Here is a 27,530-nt window from a genome sequence, read left to right on the forward strand (position 1 = left end):
CAGGGCCGGCGGCGCGCGCCGAGCGGGGGGCACCGCGCGGGTGCAGCCACGATGGAAGGGGGTGCGTACGGAGCGGGCAAAGCCGGGGGCGCCTTCGACCCCCACACCCTGGTCCGGCAGCCGCACACCATCCTGCGCGTCGTGTCTTGGGTAAGGACGGCTGGGTGGCCCGGCCGCGCGGGGGGTGGGGTGCGGTGGGGGCGCGGGCAAGGGCGGCGCGCCCGGACGGACCCCGACCCCGCGGGACCCCGGGCACGCGTGCCGCAGCCGGCGGAGAGCCTTCCGACCGGGGTGCCGGCGCCCGCCACCCCTTCCTTCCCGGGCCCCGGGCGGGGGGGGGGGGGGTCCCAGCGCTGGCGGAGCGGGGGGAGCTCCCGCCCCTGCTGCCGTAGCCCTTGATTCCCGGCGCCCCCATTCGCGTGCGGCCCCCCATCGCCGTGACCTCCAGGCCGCGGCTGTGCAGCTCGCGGCTCGGGTTGCGCGCGGCCACCCGGGCGGATCAGCGGCCGTGGGGACGAAGCCCGGGTTTCAGGTGGCCGTTTGGGGGGGGGGGGGGGGAGAGGTGGATCAGGGCGTGGATCATCTCACGGGGCGCACGCCGCGCCTGCCGTGGACGTTCCAGGAGGACAGGGCCGGAAACCCGGTTTTGTGGCTTGGCCCGGAAGGTGTGGAGCGATGCGTCGGGAGCCGGATACCTAGGTGGCTTGCTCGGGGACTGCCTCTCCTTCGCGGCATGACCTTGGGCTGGGAACCACCCAAGAAATGTTAGTGGGAAGCGAGGAGTTACATCCCGACGTGGGGAGAGGCAGCTCCTCTCTCATGCCTCAGTTTCCCGGTTTGTAGAGAGGTGGCAGCGGCCACCGTGGGCTGTGATATTTCCTGAATCCGTGACAGCACCTCCCCCCCCCACCACCACGCAAGTACACCTGGATGCTTGGGGGGGGGGGGATTAGGGGAAAGCAGAGGGGATTGTTCTGGATCTCCAGCCTGACAGGGGTCAGAATTCCCCAGCAGCCGGGGTCCCTGCTCAGACCTGGGGTTGTGGGGGAGGAGGATGGGACAGAGACAGTGAGCACAGAGGGAGGGGTTCATGTGGTCTGGGCAGCACCCCAGGGAAAGAAGCCTGCTGCAGGAGAGGGGTGCCTGGGGCTCCCTAGGGTTTTTTGGCCATTGCCCAGACACTCCCACCAGAGGGTCTGGCCTCTGCAGGCCTGGGGCCTATTCCTGCGGGCCCACACCAGAAGGTCTTGGGCTTGGGGACGCTGGGCAGGGTCACTGTCAGCCCAAGGGGCTACGTCTGAGGTCAACTGTGGCCTCAGGGTGCTCAAACCCCCTCACTTCCTGGGTTTTCCGGGCAATATTAGGGTCTGATGGGTGGGACAGCTGGGGTGTTTATCTCTGGCCTCCCAGAGAGAAAGGAAGCTAACTCTTCCCTGTCTAAAAACGTTCAAACCTCCTCCTGGTGCCACAAGAAGCGGGGCCGTGTGTAAACCCCTTTCTTCTCAAGCACCCACCAGCTGGGGAGCTCTTTGAGGGCAGGGAAGCCGCGGTGACGGCACAGGGCCTGGCAGCGGGCCTGGCACCCGGGGACATCTGTAAGGGTTTGTGGTGCCGATGGTGCCGACTTCGTTCATGTATGCCAGTCTCCAACTCCCCAGAGACCCCAACTGGCCCTCGGCAGAGATGGAGCTCTGGGGGGCACCTGCCTGATCAGGTGGGCCAGCTGTATGCCCTGCTCCCCTTTGCCAGCCCCTCGGGCCACGGGCCTGGGAGGGTCAAGCCACTGGCTTTGTGAGGGGTGTGGGCGGTTTGCTTGCTTGGGTCACTTCTGCCTGTGATGGCTTCATTTAGCAAAGCTTCACTGAGTCTGCTGGGCCCCTAGGGAAAGTGACATGACTCAGATGCAGCCTTTAGTGTTCGGGATCCCACAGTCCTACTGGGAAGGGAGCCAGGTGCCACCCCGCCCCGGGGTAGAGGCCGTGAGTGCCAGGAGAGGGGTCTCCCTGCTGTGGGACTCAGGAGAGGCTTCATGGAGAAGGTGATATCAAATTGGGCCTTGAAGGATAAATGGGGCTTATCTCGGGGCATGGCGAGACAGTCCAAGCAGGAGGAAGGAAAAGTAACAGATGGGGTACCCACCGTGGGCCGGGGTGGACACACGCTTACCCAGCTAGTTCCCTTCCAGCCTGCATCACTTGAGGAAACTGAGGCTCAGGGAGTCCCAAGGTTACCGAGCATGTAAGCGGTAGAGGATTCGAAGCCAAATCTTTGAGTCTCCAAAGCACATTGATTGCTTCTCCTGGAGCTGGAAGAGGTCAGAATCCTGGATTTCAGGTTCGGAAAGGATAATGGTCATCTGGGCCAGCCACCGTCTAATGCCCGAACCCCCCCCCCCCCCCCGCCTCCTAGCTCTGCTCACTACCTTTATGCTAGCAAAGGCAGCTGATAACAGGCTAAGTGACACCTTTAAGAAATGTGTAGTTCTTTTTTTCTGATCCCAAAAGTAATCCCTGCTGACTTTCGGAAAATAAAAACATCACTTGTGATGGTTGTACAGCAATATAAATGTACTGTACTTAATAGCATTGAACCGCACACTTAAAAATGATTAAGGTGGTACGTTTTTTCATAATTTTTTAATGTTTATTTGTTTTTGAGAGAGAGAGAGAGACACAGAGAGAGTGTGAGCGGGGGAGGGGCAGAGAGAGAGAGGGAGACACAGAATCGGAAGCAGGCTCCAGGCCGCGAGCCGTCAGCACAGAGCCAGACGTGGGGCTCGAACTCACAAACCGTGAGATCATGACCCGAGCCGAAGTCGAATGCTTAACCGACTGAGCCACCCAGGCGCCCTGAGATGGTACATTTTATGTTGTATTTTACCACAATAAAAACGATCAATGGTGGGGGAGGGGGAGAAATAAAAGAAAAAAAATAGTGGGGTGGAAAAAAATCACGTGTGATCCCCTCACTTAAGGAGGACCGCTGCTTCCTTCCAGTCTTTTTCAAAAATGTGTGGTGCTCTGAAAGTGTTTTAACTCGTCGATGAGCGCGCAGAAGATGCCGTTGGTGACCTGTCCTTCGCCCTGGCGTCCCCTTGGCATCCTGGGGTCTGGGAGGCGTCAGGCTTGGCCTTCAGACGAACGAAGTCCTAGCTCCAGGGCTAGGGTGACCAGTTCATCTTGGTGTGCTGGAACTTTCCCAGCTTCAGCACTGCAAGTTATGTGTCTGGGAGCCTCTGAGTCCCACACAAACCTAGGTGACCGGTCACTCTAGCCAGCACGACTCCCCCGCCACGTAGACCCCTTCTGCAGCCCTGGAGAGGCCCTAGCAACACGTGCACGTGGGCTTGTGATTTTTGTAAAAGATCTTTTTCTGAAAGAGGGAACCCCCCCCCCCAACCATATCAGCTTCAGGGCCTCTTCAAACCTGAATCTACCCTGGAACCTGAGCCGCGGGGGCAGGAGCAGGACCTCCGACACCACCTCAGCTCCTCTCTGCCCCTTGTCCCCTCGCTGGCCCCCAGGCCTGGTGAGGTGACCACTCACGGCAGGAATTGACCGCTTTGGTTAAGGCAGAGAGGGAACCAGCGAGCCCAGGCGATTCGGACCTTTCCTGCCTCGGGTGAGGAGGGGACGGCTGAGCCGGGGCAGTGTCGAGGGTAAGCTCAGAGCCACCTCTGACCCCGCTGGAGGGAGACGGGGCTGTGCGGGCTGGGAGCCGGGAGAAGGCTGCCTCTGCCCGCTTCCCCGGGCACCGGCCATGCCCACCCCTGTGCCTTGGTCTCCCCATCTGAGTGAGGAGGTTGAGCTGGGTCAGAGGTGCTCCGGGACTGCAGCCTGTCTGTGACACCTTTCCCTATCCCTGGAGCTAGGAGCGGGGAGCCGAGCTCCGGCAGGGAGCGACCTGATTTCCTGTAAAAGACCACCTTCTCCGTGGGCTTCACGGTCTCCCTTTTAGAGGGTTGCCCTGGCCTGCAGGGAAGGGATATCGGTGCTGGTAGAGGAGAGGGCTGTTGGTGTTTTAATGTTCAGTTTGAGCAAAATAAATGATAAAATGTCTGAAATGGTGGCGTTTTCAGGATTGATTTCTTAAGGGCCTTGAGTGTGACACCCCAGGATTCTGTAAGTAGGGTAGGTGTCGCCGCCCCAAATGACAGAGGTACAGCCTGGACGTCTGCAGCGTCCACATTCGGTGCGCTCCCTGTGGCTTCCCTGTCTAGGTTGAAGTGGCTCCAAGGGGGGCTGGAAGGGGTCTTGTTTTTACCAGACCCCCTCAGTCATCCCAGAGAACCCTGAGTGTAAAAGCTGAGCTCGTCCTGCACCAAAATCAGGGAGCTGTGCGTGGGGTAAAAGGGGTCTGGGGTGGAGATAGAGCCTCTGGCCAGCTCTGGCATTCAGTCATTCGTTCCACACATGCCAAGTCCCTGCCCAGTACCAGCCTGTGTGCCCCATCGGAGACGCTCTCAGTCCAGTGACAAGCACTGTTGGGGAGGCTTGAGATGCTACAAGAAGAAAATCCAATAGGGGTAGCTACCTCTGCCAGGGGAGCATGGAGGGCTTCCAGGGGGAGGCGGCTTCTGAGTTGGTTCCGATAAAGAAGCGGGGAGGGGCATTCCAGGTGGAGGGAACAGCATGTGCAAATATCTGGAAGCATGAGGTCTGAGTGGGCTTTAGAAATAAATGATGGTGAGCTCTCGGGGTCCTGGGTGTGCGAGTGAGTGACATCACACTCCGTGAATGTGCTCCAGAGTGGCCGCCAGGGGGAAGCTCAGAAAAGGTCTTGGATGGCAGATGTACTCTCTGGGCTTCATCTGAGGGCTGTGGGCAGCCACAGAGAGGGGTTTGAAACACAGAAGAGCTCCCTGTGGCTGCCATGGGGAAGCGTGACCTTAGAGGGTGCTGGGGACGAGTGTCCTGGCAGGAAATGTGTGACCTTGCATGGCCTGTCCTCTCCCAGCACCTGGCACCGCCCTGTCATTTACTCAGGGAGCTACATCCACGGAGGTAGATTACATGCTCCTTTGGCATTTAGCACTAACAGTCTTGGAATCTTCCTTATCTCTTCATCTGTCTGTGGCTGACCTCTTAGGTCTAGGATGGAGTCGGCAGCCAGGAGGTCTTCAGGAGATGCTGGCTGGTGGGTGAGGTCTTCAGGAGACTTTGGCTGGTGGGCGAGGTCTTCAGGAGATGCTGGCTGGTGGGTGAGGTCTTCAGGAGATGCTGGCTGGTGGGTGAGGTCTTCAGGAGATGCTGGCTGGTGGACGAGGTCTTCAGGAGATGCTGGCTGGTGGGTGAGGTCTTCAGGAGATGCTGGCTGGTGGGTGAGGTCTTCAGGAGATGCTGGCTGGTGGGTGAGGTCTTCAGGAGATGCTGGCTGGTGGACGAGGTCTTCAGGAGACTTTGGCTGGTGGACGAGGTCTTCAGGAGATGCTGGCTGGTGGGTGAGGTCTTCAGGAGACTTTGGCTGGTGGACGAGGTCTTCAGGAGACTTTGGCTGGTGGGCGAGGTCTTCAGGAGATGCTGGCTGGTGGGTGAGGTCTTCAGGAGATGCTGGCTGGTGGGTGAGGTCTTCAGGAGACTTTGGCTGGTGGGCGAGGTCTTCAGGAGATGCTGGCTGGTGGGTGAGGTCTTCAGGAGATGCTGGCTGGTGGGTGAGGTCTTCAGGAGATGCTGGCTGGTGGACGAGGTCTTCAGGAGATGCTGGCTGGTGGGTGAGGTCTTCAGGAGATGCTGGCTGGTGGGTGAGGTCTTCAGGAGATGCTGGCTGGTGGGTGAGGTCTTCAGGAGATGCTGGCTGGTGGACGAGGTCTTCAGGAGACTTTGGCTGGTGGACGAGGTCTTCAGGAGATGCTGGCTGGTGGGTGAGGTCTTCAGGAGACTTTGGCTGGTGGACGAGGTCTTCAGGAGACTTTGGCTGGTGGGCGAGGTCTTCAGGAGATGCTGGCTGGTGGGTGAGGTCTTCAGGAGATGCTGGCTGGTGGGTGAGGTCTTCAGGAGACTTTGGCTGGTGGACGAGGTCTTCAGGAGACGCTGGCTGGTGGGTGAGGTCTTCAGGAGACTTTGGCTGGTGGACGAGGTCTTCAGGAGATGCTGGCTGGTGGGTGAGGTCTTCAGGAGACTTTGGCTGGTGGACGAGGTCTTCAGGAGACGCTGGCTGGTGGGTGAGGTCTTCAGGAGATGCTGGCTGGTGGGTGAGGTCTTCAGGAGATGCTGGCTGGTGGGTGAGGTCTTCAGGAGACTTTGGCTGGTGGACGAGGTCTTCAGGAGACGCTGGCTGGTGGGTGAGGTCTTCAGGAGACTTTGGCTGGTGGACGAGGTCTTCAGGAGATGCTGGCTGGTGGGTGAGGTCTTCAGGAGACTTTGGCTGGTGGGTGAGGTCTTCAGGAGACATTCTTCAGGGCTAAGATCTTCGGGAGACGTTGGCTGGTAAGTGAGGTCTTCAGGAGATGCTGACTGAGGGGTGAAGTCTTCGGGAGATGCCGGCTGGAGATTTCTCCTCTGTGTCTTGGGCATTTCCTCGTGTACCGGGGCCGTGCAGGGGCTTGGGGAGCCTGGGAGAGCCGGGGGTTTGGTGTGGGGAGCAGGGTCATCAGAGCAGGACCTTGGACGATGCTGGCCTCTCCAAGCCTCATCTGTGACATGTGGGGCAGACTCTAAGCTTTGTGAAGACTCATGTTTGAAGGGCCCGCCATATAACCGCTCCCCCTGGGCATTTGTCATCCTGGTCAGGTGGGTGTTGTTTCAGTACTTTAGGTGAGAGGCTGAGGCCCAGAGATGTTAACCGGAGTAGCTGGGGTGACAGCTTCAGGGAGTTCCCGGCCACATGCAGAGTCCCACAGGACCTGTTCCTGCAGAGCTATGAGGCAGGCCTGAGCCTGGGGAGAAAGAACTAAGGCTGGGGGAGGAGGGGGGGAGAGGAGGAAAAACCAGGAAGACAAGGGAGGAAAGGAAGGGCAGATGGTAGAGCCGGCAAGGGAGCCACGCTTGGCGCCCAGAACCGGAAGAACCAGCTGTCCAGGGGGAGGAGAGGCAGGCCAGGGCTTTGCGGAGTGCCTGGGGCCTCGAGGCCTGAAGCCACGTTCTGCGACCCCCTGTGACCCTGACTGGTGGTGTGACTTGAGCAAGATGCCATGTGCTCTGGGCCTCAGTTTCCCCATCTGTCACATGGGAAATGGATAGTCATTTTGGGCTGGTTCCCAGCCTTTCCACCCTCAAGGAACCCCACGCTTGCTCCTAGCGGACTCCAGGTCGGGGACTGTTGGACTGGTCCGTCTTTAAAGAAGTGATATCAAGAACCACACCCCCACAATGCTTTTGGGGGGCCCACAGCAGAGGGGCCTGGGCCCCGGGTCCATGAATGTGAGCAGAGTGTCAGGGCATCCTGGCACGGCAGCTCATGGCCCTGTGTTTCTGGAGAATGCTTCCCTTCCCGGGATGAGACTATGCTCAGCCCCCCTCTGCAAGGGATGAAGGGGACTGTGGGGAAGGGGTGGGTGTTTGGCTGGGACAGCCCTAGGCTGCCAGGCCCAGACTGTTTAGAACGCAGTCATCCGGGAACCCCAATGAGCTGGGGCTCTCAACTCACGGTCCAGGGGGCGGGAGGACATGACCTGTGTCCCCGAGTCCCTGACCCCGCTCTGAACATCCCTAATTGTACATTGCGTTGTAACCTGGCCTCCCCCCACGACCCCGCTCCCCTGGCAGCCCTCTTCGGGGGGCTCTTCCTTCCCTCACACCCTCCCTCTGCCGAGCCTGGAGGTGCTCCTGGCTCCTAAGGCCGCTTCCAAACCATCGTCACCCAGCTTTGACTCTCACGCCAGCCCTGGATCTCTTCATCTTAGGCCAGCCCCGGGTCACTCCCCTACTCCTTGAAGGTGCCTGAGATGCTTGCGTCTTAACACCCGCTCTCTCTAGCGCCACCGCCGCCTTCGTTCCTGGTGTCGCGGTGCCCGCTTCCGTGCTCCTGCTCGCGCCCTGGCCTCGCTGCCTGCCACGGTCTTCTCCTCGCGCGCCTCGGCCCCTCTCGCCAGGTGCACCCTAGGCCTGGCCGTCTTCCCAGCGGCTGCGTGCTCTCAGGTGGCCACCTCTTCCCCTCTCCTGTCTGTCCTCCTCTCACCTGTCAGTCCCAGCTTCCCTGGGCCTGGGACCTCGGAGCCATTGACCCTCAGGCTGTGTAGCGCCCTCACCCCATCCTCTCTGGCGCCCCTCTGGCGGGGCTCCCCCCTTGGCCTTACCCACAGCCTCCTACGCCGGGCACCCACCCTCAGCCTCCTCGTGCCCGTGCCTCCCCTGGGCTCTCTGATTCTGTGGCCCGGGCCCGCCTCCCTGCCCACTAGCTCCGCACGCCCCCTGGCCTCTCCCTCCCCCCCATCCTCAGTGTCGCCCACTCCACCTGGCTCTTGCCCACCATCTTCCGAACGTGCCTTATTTCCATCCCTCGCCAAGGTTTCTCCCTCGGTTTCTCGCATGCACCCCGCTCAGGCTTTCTCCCCCACCCCTCACCATCTGTGACCCTCTCATTGCCAAATCCATGGTTGCTTGTCATTAAACGGCTCTCTCAGCCGAACCTGGCCGGCCGTGAGCGATTTCTCCGTCCTCCCCTTGGACCCGACGGCCGCAGGACACAGACACTAGGTCGTCTTCTAGTTAACAGCCACCCCGAGCGTGTGCTGCGTGCCCGCTGTTTGCTGAGGGCTCACAGTCTAGCGGAGGGAAACGTGGCGGTGACACCAGTAAAAATGCAGAGGTGAGCGCGCGACCAGCGTGAGGAGACGCTCACCTAGGTCAGGGACGGAAAAGTGGCAGTACGGTTAGTTACGAGAGGGACGGCGTCAGCCAGGCGGAGACGGGGGAAGGAGCTCCAGGCAGAAGGGACATCGTGGTAAAGGCCGAGAGGTACAGCAGAGCAGCGAAGAGGACGCCACCCCCTCGGGTGTCAGCTCTGGGGGTGCAGACACTGCGTCTGTTACATCGCTGTTGTATCCCCCAGGGCCAGGCAGCGTGTGGCGTCTTGTGAGGGCTCCACATGTGGGTGAGTGAGGTGGGGGGCACTGCTCTGCCTTCCTCTTCCCACCCCCCACCGCTATTCGGGGTCTCCCACCGAACCTTCAAGGCCCAACGCAGAAATCACCTCCTCCTTGAAGCCTTCCAGGATTCCCCCCCCCCAAGCTTGCTGTCTCCTCCTTGCTTCTTTTGTGCTCTATGTGAACGGCCGTGAGAACTGTCAGTGCAGAAGGCGTTTCCCCCTTTGTGCCTTCTTCTCTAGAAAGCGAGGCAGGGCCTGGGACCAGATTCTCTCTCCGAAGACCTCAGGCTTCCACAGAGGGAGAGAGACAGTGAACAACAGCGTCAGTCATGTAGGAGCTGGCAGGGCAGGGGCGGGCATCGAGCTGAGGAAGAGCACACAGACCCGGGTGGTTATCCCTGCCCTTGTGACCGGCTGAGAGACTGCACAGAGCCTCAGTTTCCCCAGCTGCAAAACGAGACAGCAGCGCCTGCCTGCCTGCCAATGGGGCCATTGGGGATAAATGAGGTCCCGCCCGGGAAGGGCCCAGGCAGTGCTCGGTTGGTGTTCATAGCCCTTTTCCAGGGGTGACTCTGTTCCCCCTCCCTCCCTCAGAGAGTTCAGAGGTGGCAGGGCCCGGTGGGGAAGGACCTGGGCTGTAGAAGACTGTGGGGTGAGGCCTCTGGCTCCTTCGGCCACCAAGCTGCAGCCCTGGGCCAGTCAAGCAGCTTGTTTCTGGGTCTGGGCTTCCCCCTTCCTAACAAGGGTCCCTGCCCCCCTGTGGTCACACAGCCACAGGAGGGTGAAGGTGGGGACAGTGTGGCGAGAAGGGGGAGCCTTCAGATCACCCGGCTGAGTCTCAGTACCTTGGGGACAGGGGTCTGCTTGCTCGGGCCCCTGCCCAGCAGAGCCCCCTCCCCACCCCCACTGCTGAGAACCCGAGGGACAGCTTGCAGGAAGATTACGGCCTAATCCCCTGCAGGTTACATCCAAGGCGTCGGAACAGGGTGCCCGGGCAGGGGAGCAGAGAAGGGGCCCTGGGAGCCTCCCCTCCCCTGACCCCGCCTCAGCCCTGCGGCTCCGCACGAGGCCCTTCAGGAAGCAGAGTGGCTGCCTAGTGCCCATCATGTGCCCCTGCGTTGGCTTTTGCCATTTTCCTCATATGACCCTGTGGGAGGTCATATGAGGGGTGGGGGGGCCTTGGCAGCCTGACTCATCCCTCAAAAGCACGGCTCCTTCTTTCCTCACACAGCCTTTCCCTGGGGCCCAGGAGGCGGCGGGACTGAGGACTCTGGGAGGGACACTGACAGGAAGGCAGGTTCAGCTGGAGGTGAGGGAGAGGACTCAGCAGCCCCCCCCCTTTTAGGGAGTGAGCTCCCCGTGGTCAGAAGTGTGCAAGCAGAGGCCCAAGCCAGGGATGCTGATTCCCATGCCACCTGCACCTCTGCCCATCTCAGGCTTGCTGTTCGTTCCCCTTAAAGCCTTTCCTGACCCCCCCTGTGGGTCCAGCGGGCAGATGTTCACCCAAAAATGAACTAATAACTAGGGACGTTAGCGTATAAAGACGTCATCAAAGAAATACATTGGAACGTATTGTAGAATATCGTAGAATGTTGTAGATCTGGGAGCAGGCCTGGAGGGCTCCTCTGAGTGGTGTTTTCTCTGAGATATGGATGTTGAGAAGGAGCCAGCAGGAGCCAGCCTGGAAGGTCTGGGGAACTCTGGGTATTCCAGGCAGAGGGAAAAGCCAAGTGCAAAGGCCCTGAGGCAGGAATGAGCTTGGGAGGGAGCTAGAGAAGAGTGGGAGAAAGGAGTCTGAGAGGAAGGCAGGAGCCCAGGGGTTGCAGCTGGGCGAGGTATCCATCCTGGGGATGGAGGTGGGTAGGACGGAGCATGGGAATGACACGTTTAAAGGGATCTTCCCAGGGGCGCCTGGGTGGCTCAGCCGGTTAAGCGTCCAACTTCGGCTCAGGTCACGATCTCGCGGTTCATGGGTTCGAGCCCCACGTCGGGTTCTGTGCCGACAGCTCAGAGCCTGGAGCCTGCTTCGGATTCTGTGTCTCCCTCTCTCTCTGCCCCTCCCCTGCTCTCTTTCTCTCTCCCTCTCAAAAATGAATAAAAACATTAAAAAACAGAATTTAAAGGGACCTCTCCGGCTGCTGTAAAGGGGATGGTGCAGGGGTGGGAGTGGACGCATAGAGACCAGGAGGGAAACTGCTGTCCTCTCCTGGCAAGCGGTGGTAGTGGCCTGGGCCAGCATGGGGGACACGGGGTCATTTGGGTTACTTGGTGCAGGATGAAACAGTAGGGCTAGCGCCGCATTGGATGGCATTTGAGGATGAGCCCGGTTCGGGGTTGGAGCTCCCGGATGCAGACGGATGAGGGGCGCTGGAGGTCACTGGGGGCTGGAGGGGTTGGACGTGAGACCAGCCGCCCAAGTAGGGGGACCTCAGAGCCCACCTAGGGGCTCAACCTCGGGAGAGACTCGTAAGAGTTGGGGTGGGTGAGCACCCACTGGCTGCCACTGGAGGAGATGAGGAGGCCGGAGAGGAGGCCTTCCTGGGGCAGGTGACGTTGCAGCCTGGAGGTGGGCAGGAGCGGAGACCGTGGAGTGGAGGCTGGTGAGCGGGTCAGCTGGCTGCCTGCGGTGCGGTGCGGGGCTCGGGAACGTGGAGGGTGAGACGGGCGGTGCCCTTCTTAGCTGGCAGGGCTCCGGGGCTCCGCTCTCTGCAGCTTGTCTGGGTGGAAACCCAGTATGTGCCTAAAGGTGTTCAAAGCCAGCCTCTGGGGAGTTCCCGGCAAATAGCAGCGACCTCTGCCCCTCACGCCGGTTTGGCCCAGCTCTCCCGGGAGCCCGGGGCTGCCTGTTGCCCGCCAGTGGCCTGGGCGCGGCCTGCCAGCTCTGTGTGCGGATGTGGGCCCGGCCCCTCCTGCACAGTGGGGTGGTGACACAGCTCGGGACGGCAGGTGTCCCTCCTGGGACTCGCGCTCATTCTAGGGTTGGGGACCTGGAATTCACTCCTGGGGAGGCAGCTGAAGGTAGGGATTTGACTTACATCCTGGAGTGGGGCTGGGGGCGGGCAGGTCTGGGCTAGAGCCCGGCGCCCTGCTTACCCGCTATGGGCCAGCCTGTTATGGGCCAGCCAGAGGCCAGGCCTCTCTGGGCCTCGGCTTCCCTCTCTGTGAAATGGGCTAAGTGAGCCTGATTTGTGGGGATGTTTTTACCTTTGTTTTTTCCTTAGAGATTTTGGTGAGGATTAACCGAGATGTTTTCCGTCAGGCGCTCCCAATCGATGCAGGGCCCCTGCAGAGGCTGTGGGTTAGCTCAGGTCTCTTGGGAGCGACAGACCCATAAATGAGTGTGTGCAGGGTCAGGGTGGGGGAGTGGCTGGGAAGGAGGGGGAGTGACTGAGAAGGAGTTCGATCCTATTTGAAAGATGGAAGAGTGGGGAAGGGCATTCTGGGAGGGCGGAACAGCAGGTGCACAGTTATGACACAGCCTACATCTGTGCCAACCCTGACGTCTGGGATGGCTGAGCAGAGTGGGGGCGGGGTCTGACACTTCCGGGGTCTCCGCTTCTGTGTCTCTGAATCCAGTACCCCAAGATCCTGAGATTCTGAGACACCTTCCGATGTGTTTTTCTGAGTTTGACATAGCTCTGCTCCAGCTGCCATCTGGAATCCTTTTTTTTTTTTTTAATCCATTTTTAAAAAGACCCAGGATTGGATTATAAAGATGGTGAAAAAACAGCCTTGGTCCATTTACATTGGTGCCTCCCCCCTCCCCCCCCCCCCCCGGCTTTCTATAGCATTTTCTTTAGTTCGAGGAAAAGGGATTGTTTTTCCTGTGCCTTCCAGTGTGACCAGCGGCCTCTGTGGAGCCTCCCCTGAGGCCACCCTGTCCTGTTTCCAGGCCGCTGGTTCTGCCACCACAGACCCGTCTCCAGTCCCTCCAGCAGGTCCGCCTGTTAGGTAGAGTTTGGCCGCAGCAGCGTAGAATTTCATTCTGGTTTAATTTCCGGTTCTCGGCTCCGTGCGCTCCCTGCTGCAGATCCGGCCTTACCGCCTGCCTGACACAGAGCCCTGACTTTGGGCTCGGAGGGACTTGGGTTTGAGTCTGTATCCCACCCCCCACCCCCCACCCCCCGCAACCAGCCGCGGCCCCCTGGGGCCGGTGCCCGCACACGGCTGGAAAATGAAAACAAGGACGTGGCCCGCGTGCAGTTAGGAGCAGGTGTTTCAGTCCCCCAGTAGGTCCTGAGGGAGCCCCCCTTCCTCCCACCGCGGGATGTGAGCTCCGAGGCCCATCCCTGCTCCTGGGGGGCTCGGTCCCACGTGGGTGGAGAGACGGCAGCTAAGTGGAGTCGCGAACCCCGGGCTTACGGGGTCCCGGAGGGAGTTCGGGGACCCCGAGGGACTAGTTGTGTCCCCTTGGCAACGCTTCTCCATCTGTAGAGTCTCAGGCCCGGTCCAGGTGAGCGTCCCTGCCCTGGCCCGGCTGTGCAGCCTGCGGGGAACGTGGCGTGCACACCTGTTCCCGGGGGTCGCGGAACCCAGCCCCCCGCGCCCCGCCCTTTGCTCTTCCTTCTCATCCCCGCGGCAGACGTGTCAGCAGATCCCGGTGGCTTTACCTTCCGCATTCAGCAGCCACCCCGTCCCACTGCCACCACTGCCCACGCCAGCCCAGCCCCTCCTCCCTCCCCCCCGGGCGCTGCTTAGCCCCCCAGCGGGTCTCCCTGCTTTCCCCTTGGCCTCACGCTCTTCTCTCCGCGGCGCCCAGGGTGGCCCTTCCCAGACCTAAGTCAGATCGAGTGGGATTAAGCCCGAAGTGGCTCCTGAGCTCACCCTGCCCTTCACGGCTTTGGGGGTCAGGCCCTGCCTGCCTCGTGGCAGCTTGCCCCGCCGCCACCGGTCGCGACCTGTGCTCGTGGAAACCACGTTGAGAGAAGAAACCGTGCAGTGGGCCGGGGCGTGGGAAGGTGGGGAAGCAGTGATCAGCAGGCAGAGGAGGGAGGTGAGGCCCAGGAGGGGTGGGCGAGCCGTACAGCAAGGGGCTGGACCACCAGCCCTCGGAAGCTCGGACTGTGTCTGGAAGGCCGTGGGGGAACCGTTTCAGGGAGCTTCGTGCTGCAGGGCGGGGACGGTGAGCCACAGATCCGGTCACCCCCCTGTGGTCACACCCTCCTCACGGTGTCCCACCCACCTGGCCTTGTCCCCCCCCCCCACCCCCCCCCCCGTCTCGCCCACTCTCCCTCCCGCCCCGTCTCGTGCACCTCCAGCCCTACTCCTCCGTCGCTGCTCCAGCCAGGCTTTTCTCCCACCTCCCGCCTTTGCCCTTTCTGTTCTGCCTGCAACACGCTTCCCCCCATCTTGGCAGGGCTGGCTTCTCAGCTCAGCTCAAAAATCACTGCCTCGGCTCCCTTCCCTGACCGCCGCTGCCCCCCTCCCGGCATGGCCACCGCCTGCCGTTGCTTCGTTATCTCTTCTGCTTGTTTAGCATCACTCCGGCGTTTTCTGGGTGCCGGCTCCGCGTCGCCTGCAGGCCCTCACGTGCATGGCCTCGTCCGTTCCTCACGACACGCCGGTGGTTCAGGGTGCTGCGGTGGCAGGGCTTTACAGATGAGGGGACCGCGGCTCCGAGAAGCCACTCGCCCAAGGTGACTTCGACCTCGGGGAATGCCTGACCGCGGAGCGCCCTGTGTGCCAGAGCCGTGGGATGGACAGGAGGACCGGAGCAGGCACTGAGCTCCTCTCTCTGCGCTGCTCCGGGGCCCCGCAGGTTCCTTGGAGGCTGTTTTGATCTTGTTCCTCACCCTCCTGGGGACACACTGTCTCCAGCACGTGCCTCCTGGCCTCTTCAGGGACTCCCCGCGTCTGTCCCCCAAGAGGGCCCCATCTTAATGGTTCCTCCTCTGCTGTCCCCAAAGCCCCAACTTCCGCCCGCCCGCTTCCCCTCCCACCTCCTCCTGGCCTGCTTTTGGAAGGGGGTCTACCCTTGTTCCCACCCCTGGCGGAGCATGTCTGCCAGGAAGTGCTGCTCAGGAGGGCCTTCCTGGTGCTCGTCCCGCTTCTCCTCGGGCCTCTGGAGAAGGGACTTAACCGTGGCTCAGCCCCTGGTGTACCTGCTCTGCTCAGGGTGCCTGCGTGTCATTCTGTCAGGAGCCCTGGAGGGAAGGTTACTTTTTGCAGAGTTCCAATCGGAGGCTCAGAGAGCTTAAGTCAGTTGCCTGAGGCCACACAGCATAAGAAGCAGGCCTGGGATTTGACTTCAGCAACCCTGTATGACCCCTTAGGGTCTGGAGTGCCCCCTCTAATCGAGTAGCTTGTCCATTCTGCTGGATTGGGGACGTTGGGTGACATCTGGGGCTGGGCCTCGGATTCCCGACCTGGCAGTTCCTTGGTAGGAACCTGGGACGTGTCTTGGTGCACAGGTCCCAGGGGGCTCTGTGAATGGCAGTCCCGGAGTTGTGCCGTGCGCCACTCAAGCAGCTGGCCATGAGAGAGCCTGCCTTCATCTCCTGCGGCTGCCTTGCTGGTCAAGACTCTGTCAGTAGCCCCGGAGTTCCTTAGACAATCGCTGTGAAGTCAGGACTTCCTGCCTCTCCCCTCCTGGGCCCCCGAGCGCCAGACTTGGCACTCACTCACACTACTGGCCCCCCGGGTGTCTGGAAAGACTACACCTCCGTCCGGGCCCACCCCCTGAGGCTGAGCATCAGTCTAGTCAGGTGAGAGACAGCACGGGGCTGAGGATCAGGACGCCCGGGTCCCCGTTCAGCCCGGAGTGTTGACAACAGTGCCACCTGCACTTTCTGTGCCTCAGTTTTCCCGCGCTGCTAACTGGGAGCACGCCGGCCCGGGTCTGGACCGTGGCTGTGTGCACATTCTCGAATTTGGACAGGCAAACGCGTGGCTCAGGGGCCACCATGGCCACCGCTGTGCCCACGGCTGAACGAGGACACAGCCCCACAGTCTTGTCTTTAATTGTGGAAAAATTCGCATGCCGTGCGATTAACCATTTTAAAGTGCGCATTTCCGTGGCATTGATGTTGCGCAACTGTCACCTCTGTCTGGTTTCAAAACGTTCATCATCCGTAAGAACACACTCCCTGCTTCTTAAGTAATCGCTCTCCGTCCTCCCCTCCCCCAGCCCCGGGGCACCTCTCACCTGCTTTTGTCTCTGTTTTGTCTGTTAGGGCTTTTGTCCTGGGGGTTGACTTTTGTGTTTGGCTTCCCTCACCTCTTTTTGCACCTCTTTTAAGGTTCATCCAGCTGCAGCAGTGTCATGTTTTTTGTTGTTTTTAATTTGTGTGTTTGTTTATGGCTGACAAACCATAAAAAGCCACATGGGCCCCTCCAGAGGGCAGCTCAAACCAAGGCAGCCTCTTCCTTTGGAGCCAGCAAGTAAGAGGCGGCAAGCGAGGGTGAGCGAGGTGGAAGGCAGCGTCCTTGCAACCTCCTCGCAGAGATGTTATCCGTCGCTCTCTGCACTATTCCGTTGGAAGTGAATCACAAGGCCCAGCCGCCACGCAGGGGGAAGGAGGTTGCACAAGGGCGTGAACGCCAGGAGGTGGGGTGGTGGGGGGCCATCTCGGCTGGCCGTCTATCCAAGTGAAATAAACCTGGCAAAGGGGTTGCCGGTGGGGGTGGGCATGGGCCAGCGTCTAGAGGAGTTAGCCTAGGGGGGCTGGGGGTGGGGGCTTGGCAGGTTCACCCCCCAGAAGGGCATGGCCCCACTCATTCCGGGAGGCCAGGTCCAATTGTAGAGGAATCTTGGTGTCAGGGCCCAGGAAGACCTCCCAGGACCTGGACGGTGGGTTGGTAGGGCCAAATCTCTGGTCAGAGGGTCATTCCTGCCTGAGGCGGAGGAAGGAAGGGATTGTCCCCTCCTGCGCTGTGTGACCCGAAGCAAGTTGCCCTCCCTGTCTGGGCCTCCCCTCTGAAATGCCTGTTTTGCACGAGCCTTGTGGCTGTCGGGGGTGAAGAGGGCTCCCCGGGGCAGGGGTAGGCCGCGGGCCGAGGCGGGTAGCCTCCCCTTCTCCGGGCCTGGATCTCATGCCTGCCCCCCCCCCCCCGCCCCTCCCCCCACAGGTGTTCTCCATTGTGGTGTTCGGCTCCATCGTGAACGAGGGCTACCTCAACAACAACTCGGAGGGTGAGAAGTTCTGCATCTACAACCGCAACCCCAACGCCTGCAGCTATGGCGTGGCCGTGGGCGTGCTCGCCTTCCTCACCTGCCTGCTGTACCTGGCCCTGGATGTGTACTTCCCACAGATCAGCAGCGTGAAGGACCGCAAGAAAGCCGTCCTGTCCGACATCGGTGTCTCAGGTGAGCCCCCCGCCCAGGGGGCACCCCCCCCCAAGCACAACAGAGCCGGCAGGGGGCCGTCCCGGCCGTGGGCCCGTTAATCCTCGCGCGCACCGAGGAGGCAGCCGTCCCCCATCGCCCATTTTCCAGATGAGGAAGCTGAGGTGCGGGCAGGTGGGGGGACAGACTTGGGGTCACGCGGCTGGCAACAGGGAGTGGTGGGACCAGGGCCGGGCCTGAGGCCCCGGAACAGCCCACAGCTCCGTGGCGGGGAGGGGACACAGCTTCCCTTCTCTCTGAAGCCTCCCCTGTGCCACCCCCCGTGAGAGCCTCGTAAGGCAGGCCCGACCGCCTGGCACACAGTCTGGGCCCGGGGAGGGTCGGGACCTGACGTGACCTGCTGCCCTCGTCCTCCAGAAACAGCCTTTGGCAGAGCTGACCCGACCTCTGACCCCACGAGTTCTGAAGTCTGCTCACCGGGTGCTTGGGTTGAGAGGCCGTGAAGCTTTGCCTGTGGCCTCGGCTCTCTGGCTGAGACCTCCCCCCATTACTGGGCCTGGGATCCTCAGGGTGAGCCTGGCTGACTGGAAGCAGTGAGACCAGTCCCGTAGACTTGAAGGATAGAATGAAATCAGTGGTTCTCAAGCGGTGTTCCACGGCGCCCCAGGGTTCCCCAGCAGTGCCTGTGGGAGATGTTGGTCTCTAGCTACCCCAGCCCTTTGGCACACACACGCTTTGTCTGAGCCGCTCTGGTCCTCTCTGGGGGGACCCTGGGGACCCACAGAAGACCTCGTTGCCACAAGGCTCCCACTGCTAAGCCCCCCGGGCCTCGGTGCTCAAGAGGGCCCTCGCTCACCTGGCTCGGGCCTCGTGAGGCTGGGCCTCGTGAGGCTGCGAGCACAAGAGAAGGCAACGCTCAGACCTGCCCAGCTAAGCCGCCCCCCTTGCCCAGCCTCCTCCTCATCCTCTCTCTGCCCGATTTTCTGGGAGGCTATCGTTGGCCAGGGGGTCGGATCAGTGCTCCTCCCAGACTGCTGCAGGGGCAGACTACGTCCCGGGGCGGGGATTCAGCTGGGAAATCTGTGTTTGGCTAAGGCAACAGAAATGCGCACCTAGGCCAACTGACTTTTCTCTCTGTCTCTCCCTCCTCCCCTCCCCTCCCCTCCCCTCCCCTCCCCTCCCCTCCCCTCGCTGCCCCTGGCTCTCCCTGCCTCTGCTCCTGGCCTTGCCATCTGCGTGGCCCGGCTCCTTTCTGTGGTCTCTCTCCTGCTCTGTGTCTGACTGACCTCCCTGTTCTCGCCTCACCTTCCCTGTGCTCCCCTCTCTGTGCCCCCTGCCTCCTGCCTCTCCCTATGGGGCTGGGGGTGGGGTGGGGGAGACGTGCTCCCAAACCCCTCCCTGTTGCTCGTTTTCCCCATTTCCTCCCCCCTCGCCCTCTCCTGTGCGCGGCCCCTGTGCCTGGCCCTGGTGGACACCCCAGCCTTCTGGGCCTTCCTCTGGTTCGTGGGCTTCTGCTTCCTGGCCAACCAGTGGCAGGTGTCCAAGCCCAAGGACAACCCGATGAACGAAGGGACAGATGCGGCTCGGGCCGCCATCACCTTCTCCTTCTTCTCCATCTTCACGTGGGTGAGTACACGGCCCACCCAGCCCACAGTCGCCCGCCCCAGCCAGGCTCCCGAGCGGGCGGGCGGCCTTTCAGCCTAGCCGGGGCCTGCATCCTGCTTCCTGGAGCCCGTACGTGCCCCTGCTTCTCTCCTCAGCAGTCACACGGGCTGCTTCCCGGGAAGGAGGCTGTTGCCATCGCCAGCGAGGTCGCACAGTGGTGCTAGACCCTCGCTTTGGCACAGAGCAGCCTTCCAGTGGTCACGAACGCCCCTCCCAAGCACTCTGGTAGTCGGGTTGTGGGCGTTTACCCTAACGTTTTGCAGACCCAAGTGGAGGCCTGGACAGAAAGATAAGGCTTTGCAGTTCTGAGGCTGGTTAGGAGCCCGGGCCTAGGTGTTGGGAGACCTGGGCCACTTCCTGGGGCTGCCTCTAGTTTTCCGGCCCATTATCTTCCCATCTCTGAAAATCAAGAGTTGGGATTTGGGGGGGGGGCGGGGTGTCACAAACTCAGATGTCCGTGTGGTAGGCAGCACGTGAGAAAGCGTGAGTGGGCCGGGCGGCAGGTGCATGCCCCCAAGGGGACACCCTTGATCCCTGTTCCAAGGCAGGGATAGGGACCCACACAGGCCAGTCTTCCCATTTTTCCAGAGAAGCCAGAAATCTGAATTTCTGTGTGAAACCCGATCGTTACGTGTTAGCAATTTATTCAAGTTAAAAAAAAAAAAATACCGTGTGGGTCAAAGAAAGCGTGTCTCTGGGCCCACAAACGGCACCCATTGGCAGGCTCTGGACCTAGCAGTCTCCAGCACCCACGGGCATGACAGCAGGGCTGGGCCCTCTTTCCCACTGGGGTCAGGTCCCCTCGGTGTATTTCTTCTCTCCTCACCTCCCTCCTGCGATATCAGGGTCACATGGGCTCCAGGCCCCCATCTCAAGGGTTCTCCTGCCCCTGCGTGCAGCCCCCTTCCCCTCCAGGCCCTAGAGCAGCCCTGGGCCCAGCCTTCTGCAAGGAGACCCTGGGGCTAAATACAAGCAGCCCTAGCCCTTCCTGCGAAGCCTGCTGCAGCCAGGCCTCCTTGTCCCTCTGCCCTTCTGGGCTTGTCCTAGAGTGACTTCCTGCTCTTTTTGAGGGCCCCTGAATATCCATCTTCTCCTGGGGCCCCTCTCCCAATACAATATTGGGAGCCAGGGTTTGGAGGAGAACACCTGTGGTTCAGGCCCCGGCACGCCAGCGGTGGTCACACCCGCCCTCCGTGTCCTCAGGGCTGGGCAGGAAGAACCAAGTGACCCCAGGGGATCTCAGACCACAGAAGATGCCCCATGTATGGGAACCACACAGCCCACCCGGTGCTACAGGGAGATGTTTGGACCAGTGAGCCCTGAGATGGGGGTGGAGTTCACAGAGGAGGAGGAGTGATTGGGCGTCAGGACTTCCGGGGGCAGATCCGAAAGCCTGACGGACAGGTGCCCACTGAGGCCGGCTTCCCTGCTGGCACTTCTGCCTTTCCCAGCTCTTCCCCACCGTCCTCACCCCTGCTCTCTCCCGGCAGAGCCTGACCGCAGCCCTGGCCGTGCGGAGATTCAAGGACCTTACCTTCCAGGAGGAATACAGCACACTGTTTCCCGCCTCGGCACAGCCATAGGCCTGCCGGTTTCCCGAGGCGGGGAGCGCCCTGTATCATGCCCAGTGGCAAGGTTATGGGGGCAGCCTACTGCCGGAAATGGCCAGGATGCCAGGGCACGCAGGGCAGTGGGTGGCTGGCTTGAGGGGCCGGTTAAGACTCGCCACTTACGCATTCATTGCCTCCTTTCTTTTTCCAAATGTCCATTCATTCAGTAAACATTTATTGAGCAGCTGTTTTTGTGCCTAGTGATGGATCAGACGGGGTCCCTGGCCCCAGGAGCCCACAGGCTGGGGAGGGGAAGACAAACAAATTGAAATCTCCCCCAGACAGACGGCCACGGGCTCAGAGGGTTGGCGTTGCTCTCTATACTGGTATACTGATCTGTGGACACGGTGCGAGAGCCTGTTCCTTGCTGCAGCACGAAGGCTGACCTTACAGTTCCCATGGAGGCTGGGTGCAAACGGAGGCCTGGCCGAGGACATCAGAGGACTCCTGGTCCGGCCCTGCTCTCACATGCTGTGTGACCCTGGGCAAACCCCTGCACCTCTCTGAGCCTCAGTTCACTACCCAGTGGACCAACCTCTCAGGGCTGTTGTGTGGATGAAACAAAAGCAGGCATGGGGCTTGGCACAGAGATGCTCAATAAATGTAGGCTCTTCCGTTCATTCGTTCCTTCATCCATTCTCTCCAAGGAGTCAGAGACACCTCCATAATCTCTACTTTGGGGGCGATTCTCGTGTGGTGAGCCCTCGTTCTTCCAAAAGACTTTGACCTCCAGTTCTACAGTTTGGGGGCCTTTAGCTGCCTGGGCGGGAACCACCAATCTCTCCACTCTCCAGGAGTTGAGGGGGTATCAGAGCAAACAGGCCCCCAGAGCAAAGCACAAAGAGAGTGAGCTTCCCAACACTAGAGGCATACAAGTGCACACGGCTTGCTGCGTGGTGGAGATGCTACAGAGAGTACACCTGCTCTGAAGAAGCAGGGCCAGGTGGGCCACCAGGTCCCTGGGCTCTGAGCAGAACTCCCAGCCTCCCCTTTGTACCTGAGTCCAGCAGGGCCCCATGCACCACCCCCCACCCCCATACTCTTGCGTTGTGGCCTCTTGAACTGGCCTCTTGAATTAGGGAGGCCTAATTCCCTCTGCTCAACTCCTTCGGGCCTGGTCTGCCTTTCTCAGGCTTCTGCACTGCTTTAAACAGTCAGTATTCAGGAAGGGCTGCCCCTCAGAGCCTTTACCAATGACACAAATCAAAAGTCAGTGGCTAGTCATTGGGCTTCTGGAACTTTCTAGAATAAAATGCCAAGCACACTCCCCCCCCCCCCCCCCCCGCCTCTCACCAGATGGCCCTTTCAGGTTCCTGGTTGGTTTATTCCCTTGTGAGGGGGCTGATCCATGGGAAGGAGATGGGGAGGGCCCTGGCCTGGGAAGGAGCAGGACCTCTGGGTTCAGGTCTGGGTTCTGGCACTGACTCTGCCGTGAGGTCTCCCTTCACTAAGCCTCAGTCCTCCCAGCCCAGAAATGGGTATGTAGAGCATTAGCATCTTTCCATCACAGGAAGATTACCTGCTAGAAAGATCTTTGGAGAAGGCTTTCAATGTAAACCTAAAAACTATGTTTTAAATTCATTCCCTAGCTTAGGGTGGTGAATGTCATTGTCCTTAATAACAACGTAATAGCTTTTACTGAAAAAGAATTTCCCACCTTTGTGCGTATGCTGTAGACAAGTCTTTCCCAACTAGGTCCCGTGAGAAGAGGGCTTCATTGGTCAGGTAAGGTTGGCAAAGGTCACTTGTCAAAGTTTTCCCCTCGGGGATCCCAGTAGACGTTAGTCAAGGCCCTAACAAGTCCTGTGGCCCTGAAACTTCTTCTACTCTGTTGAACTCAGCTTCCCAAACTTGTTTGACCAAATGTTTTAGTTAAAATTAGGTTCAGCAGCAAATGAACTTGTAAATAGCAGTGGTTTAAATGAAGTCCAAGTCTGAGAAGACAGTCCGGGACTGGCCTCGTGGCTCCAGAAGTCTCCAGTGACCCAGGCCCCTTCCGTCCCTACAATTAGCTCATGGACCTCATGGTCCTGCGTGGCTGCGAGAGCTCTAGCCCCACATCTGCCCTCCGGGCGTCAGGTCAATGGGTGGGACAGCTGGTGTGCTGGCCAGAACTTAGTTCCATGGTCTCACCTTGCCGCAAGAGAGGTGCGGTGGGTTTTAGGGGGTTTTCCAGCACACCAAGAAACTTTTTCCCCTCTCCACGTAACACCCCCGAGAACACAGTTTGAGGAGGATGTTGTGGCCTTGGGGCCACCTTAACACTCCACAGTGGAAAGTTTTTGGTGACCCATAGTGACCCAAAGACCTTCTGAAGGTCTTTCTGGCTGGATGGACAGTGTGGTTCTGGGTCTCTTGAGGGCTGGCTACAAGGACAGACTTCTGCCCCTCAGTCAGGCTTGGTTTCATCTGTGGGGCTTCGAGGATATTTAGCCCTCTGTTGCCTGTGTCCTGTGAACTAACTGCCACTAACCCAGCGTTCTTGTCTGTCTCTCCTCTAACCATCCCCTCCCGCCTGTCCTCGTCCCCGCCGGCCCCCGTCCCCAGGCGGGCCAGGCCATGCTGGCCTTCCAGCGGTATCAGATTGGCGCCGACTCGGCCCTCTTCTCCCAGGACTACATGGACCCCAGCCAGGACTCCAGCATGCCTTACACCCCCTACGTGGAGCCCAGCACCGGGCCAGACCCCACCGGCATGGGTGGTACCTACCAGCAACCGGCCAACGCCTTTGACGCCGAGCCCCAGGGCTACCAGTCGCAGGGCTACTGAGCTGCAGTGACCGCCTGCCCCTCGCCTGTCCCTGCCCCGGTCCCAGCCGCCCCTGCCCTCCCCGCCCCCCCACCGCCCACGCCCAGACCCCCGCGCCCTCCCAGGCTGCCCTGCCCAGCGCCTCGTTCCACCGACGTCCAGGGCAGCTCGGGGTGGGATGGGGCAGTAAGGTGTTGGGGGTGCATCTACACGTGTGCAAGTCTGTCCGGCGGGGGCTGGGGGTGTTCGCGTTCATCCGTTGTGTCGTCGAGTGTTCATTGAGTGCCTGCTGTGTGTCAGGTGTGTGCTTGGCACCGGTGGTGAAAGAGAAACGGTCCCGGAAAGGAGGCAGACGAGGGACGGAGGAGGCCCCGTGGGTACCAGAGGTGGGAGCGGTGCGAGAGATAGACCCGGATGATGCCGGGAAGGTTTGGCCCCGGGGTGGGTGTGAATGCCTGCAGGACACTGGGAGTTGTCACCTGCCGGAGTGACGGCAGCCCTACTGTGGGTGTTGGGGCTGTCTCCGTTTCGTGGCTGAGGAAACTGAGGCCTGGAAAAGTCAAGGTCGCTTGCCCAGGGTCACTCGGCAGCCAGTGAGAGTTGGCTCCAAGCCCAGGCCACCTGACTGCGGAGCACCTGCTGTCCCCTGTCCTCCCTGCCTTCCCCATCCCCCAGCCTGGGGCTCCACCTCTCAGTGCTATCGTCACACTCTGGGAGGCCTTGGGGACCTCAGCCCGTGAGATACCCTGATTCTGCTGCAAGCCGGGGGCCTGTTCTCCCCGGCTGGCTGCTCCCGAAGTGGGACAGCCCTGTCTCTAGGCCCCTCTCCCCACATCCCCACCAACCCCTGCCCTGGTCTCCTGTCAGGGTGGGAGGGCCCGGGGGGCTTGCCTCACTCGCCCGTTTCACCCATGTACTGCTCCGTGCCGTGCGTGCCCCACCGGGAGCTCCGGTGGCCTCCCAAAGGACTGACCGCTGTCCCTGCCCAGGGCCGGGTGGGCGAGGAGGCCCGGAACAGGGAGCGCGAGAGGCCCAAGGTCACAGCGAGTAAGTGGCAGAGCCGGGCTTGCTGCCCGGGGTTCTTGGTCCCAGCCACTCAGCAGGTGCCCCGATTCCCTGCCCTCGTGACCTCCCAGGAAACGGAACTGATCTGGAACACTGTGTCATCTTTGCCTCGGCCAGGGTTAGCCAGGGGGGCTCGGGGGCTGGAACTGCCAAGGACCCAGAGGGTCCTTCCACTGGCCTTGCAAAAGGCCTGATGAGAGGACAATGTGGGAGTCAGAGTAGAGACAGCAGGGACTCTGGGCCCAGCAAAGCCAGCCATTAAGCTGCTGCCATGGGACAAACGGCTCCCGAGATGAATGCTGAAAGCCCCTTGGTGCATGGCAGGCTGGGGGGGAGGAGGCCTGGGCTGTAGTGGAGATGGTAAGCAGGCGACTCCAAAGGCCCAAGGAGGGTTGGGAGCAGAGACTCTTGCACAAGTGGGCTCTTCACTGAGCCTTGAGGGGCGGGGAGGCCTTACAGGATGGAGGTGTGGGGGGGCATGGGGCCCAGCGTCCACTGGCCAGTGCCTCGGGGAGCAGGGCAAGGGGATTGTGGCTCGGCACCGTGCTGGATGTCCCCGCCACCGGCACCCCGTTCCCCCACCAGAATCCTCAGAGGCAGGTGACACTCACTCCCGCAGACTCCGCTGTTACACCAGGGATTCAGAAGGCATGCAAGCCGGTGGTCCAGAGATGGGCCCCAAACCCGCCGCTACCCAGGGTCCCCCAGAGGGCAGTGTGCTATATGAGAGCTTGTGAAGGGGTGAGGCTCCCCGAGGAGGGGCAGGAGCAGCACCGCAGAGGGAGAGAGAGGGAATTTCCCAGGTAGAGAAGTGGCACCGCTGTCCCCGCTTAACCGCAGAGGAAACAGAGGCTCAGAGTGTGAATGAGTTAGCGGCGGAGCATGCATCTGAACCCCAGCCTGTCCAAGCCCTCCCCGGGGGGCAGCAGTGACAGCAGAGAACCCCAGGCAGCTGAGCAGCAGCTCAGGGTTGCTGACTCCGGTTTTCCACATCTGGCGGAGGGACTCTGTCCATGGTACCCCCGCTCCCGGTGGCCCGAGTGGGGACGGGATGAGGTTGCGGTATCTGCCAGGCCGAGCGGTGGAACCTGTTACCAGACCAGGTTGACGAAGCAGGTAAGGGTGCGGGTGGTCGTGGGTGTGCTTCTGGCAAAGTGAAGTCCTGTGCCGGTGCGGGAGGCTGTGAGAGGCCCTTCCCTTCGCCCACTCCCCACCAAGCACCTCCCCTGCCGATGGACACAGGGGGACCCCAGGGCGCTGTCCATCCGTTCTCCCTGGGCACCGACTAGCTCCTCGTGATGCTAGGAACCACTTAAGCTTCATCTAACCCCTGGGTGTTCCTCATAGACTCTCCCTGCCACCCCAGACTGGGAAGGTTTACAGGACGCCTGCCAGGAGTGAGGGGCACCGAACCCTCTCACTTTGCATTCCTCCCTTGACCTGGGGTGCAGACCTGGAGTACGGCCCAGATGTGATCCCACCATCAGGCTGGCTCTTGACAGGGACCAGCCAGTGGTGGAGGGAGAGAGGGCGGAGGGTGGGATTTGGCTGAGACCCAAGGCTCCTGACTCCCCTTTTGGGAGGTTGGTAGCGACGTCCTGCTTCTTCCCTTGGCCGAGGACAGCCCCCCAGGGCCCCCAAGGTGTATTCACAAGCCAGTGGTGTACTCTTGCCTCCCTCGGCCTCTCTCTTGCTTCCAAGACTTTTATTTATTTATTTATTTTTATTTTTTTGAGAAGACTCTCCCCCGCACCCCCTGCCCCAGCCTGACCTTGCCGAGTTTGGGCTTCCTGCTCCCACCAGGCACAAGAGAGGGCTCAGGAAAGCTGGGTTCCACGTAAGTTTAGAGCTGCAAATACCCTTAGAGTTGGTAGAGTCAGCCGGGAAGACAGTGACTTGTGCAAAGTCACACACAGAGGCAGAGGTTTGGGATCCGGGTCTCTTGCCTCTGAGTTAACACTTATCCTGCGCAGTCAAAGCCCGTCTGCCTGGGGGTGGCTTCTGGTACCTGGGGGTGTAACCATTGGTCTAACTCCCCAGGGACTGGCATCCGCTCCCTACTCCAACCTTCCCTGGTGAGTTTTGATCTTCAAAGACTCTTGGGGGTCCCAGGCTTCCCCCATGTAACCAAGAGTCCCCACTTGTTACCCCTTGAGGGCCCCCCAACCTTGACCCCAGACCCCTTTGATTGTCTAAGGAGCAGGAAGAGGGACCACCCTTCCAAAGAGTTTGTAGGAGGATGGGCTGGTCCAGTCGCCTCCGAGCGCTGCCCCTCGATGTGACACTCCCCCTCCCCTGGTGCCCACAGCCCTCGTCTGGGTGTCCCGGCCCTCCCGCAGCGTAACTGCCTGTGTATAGTATAAATATATATATTTTCTATATATAAGATGTATAATATAAGGCTCCACAAATATATCTCTGTGTGTGTGCGTGTGTGCAGTGAATGGCGGTCCCCCTCCTGGGCCCCCACTCTGGACTCCCCCACCACCTGGTTAAGTCTCAAGAGTGAATTCAGTGGCCCCGTGGCACCCTCCTTTATGACATCTGTCCATTTGTGGTGAACCAAGTGAAGGTGGTGACTTCTGGTGACATAGTAATAAAGTGAAGACAAAACCCACCAGCGGATCGCAGCGTGTCACAATGTTTTTGTTCGCCATGAGTGTGGCTTTGGATTGCCCATTCCCTCTCTCCCCTGACCTGGCACATGCTTTTATTTGTTCATTACTGTTCAGCAGAAGTGAAACCATTGCAGTCGAAGCCAGTACCCCCCAGCTTTACATATGTACACGCAGGCACACAGGCTTAAACGTGTACACACACCCGACCCGCCACCATTCCCTATCCTGGTCCCTTTCCCGCTCCCTAGAGGCAATCAAGATTCCATGCAGACCTGCACATGCGTTTGCACTGTATTTAAAGTTAGTGGCCCTGGGCTGGCACAATATTTATCCAGACGCTGTGCTGGGGCCTAGGAGTCAACACTGAGGAACGTCGACAGCCCTTGACCACCACCACCCCTCCCCCCGCCCCGCGTAGTCTCCCAGCAGGGGGCATGGACGTTAAACCATGCAAACAGGAAATGTAAGTTGTGGCCGGCGCTGAGACAATGTCAGAAGATGCGAGTTGAGACGGGG

At 60.4% G+C, this 27,530-nt stretch overlaps 1 protein-coding gene across 4 annotated transcripts; it reads left to right on the top strand.

The window, feature by feature from the left end:
• SYNGR1 (synaptogyrin 1) lies at positions 1–27,016 on the top strand. Of its 4 annotated transcripts, none has more exons than XM_047064992.1 (4): positions 1–150; positions 17,092–17,329; positions 18,789–18,934; positions 23,131–27,016. In XM_047064992.1, exons 1-4 carry the CDS (start codon positions 52–54, stop codon positions 23,350–23,352), a joined length of 705 nt encoding a protein of 234 aa, XP_046920948.1. In that variant the 5' UTR covers positions 1–51; the 3' UTR covers positions 23,353–27,016. The 4 variants fall into 4 exon arrangements, with proteins under 4 accessions (XP_046920948.1, XP_046920950.1, XP_046920951.1 ...); XM_047064994.1 differs by having other exon boundaries at positions 3–150; positions 23,197–27,016; XM_047064995.1 differs by lacking the exon at positions 23,131–27,016 and adding an exon at positions 20,464–20,767 and having other exon boundaries at positions 23–150.
• Positions 27,017–27,530: the final 514 nt, after the last annotated feature.

The sequence above is a fragment of the Lynx rufus genome, unplaced genomic scaffold, assembly GCF_022079265.1.
Source record: "Lynx rufus isolate CCGP_SWC_20201006 ecotype Redwood Valley unplaced genomic scaffold, mLynRuf1.p SCAF_7, whole genome shotgun sequence".
In the NCBI taxonomy this organism is placed as follows: Eukaryota; Metazoa; Chordata; class Mammalia; order Carnivora; family Felidae; genus Lynx; species Lynx rufus.

Coding starts and splice junctions, on each gene's coding strand:
- SYNGR1 (XM_047064992.1), top strand. CDS start 52: ATGGAAGGGGGTGCGTACGGAGCGGGCAAAGCCGGGGGCGCCTTCGAC. Junction 151..17,091: donor TCCTGCGCGTCGTGTCTTGG/GTAAGGACGGCT, acceptor CTCCCCCCACAG/GTGTTCTCCATTGTGGTGTT. Junction 18,935..23,130: donor TCTTCTCCATCTTCACGTGG/GTGAGTACACGG, acceptor CCCCGTCCCCAG/GCGGGCCAGGCCATGCTGGC.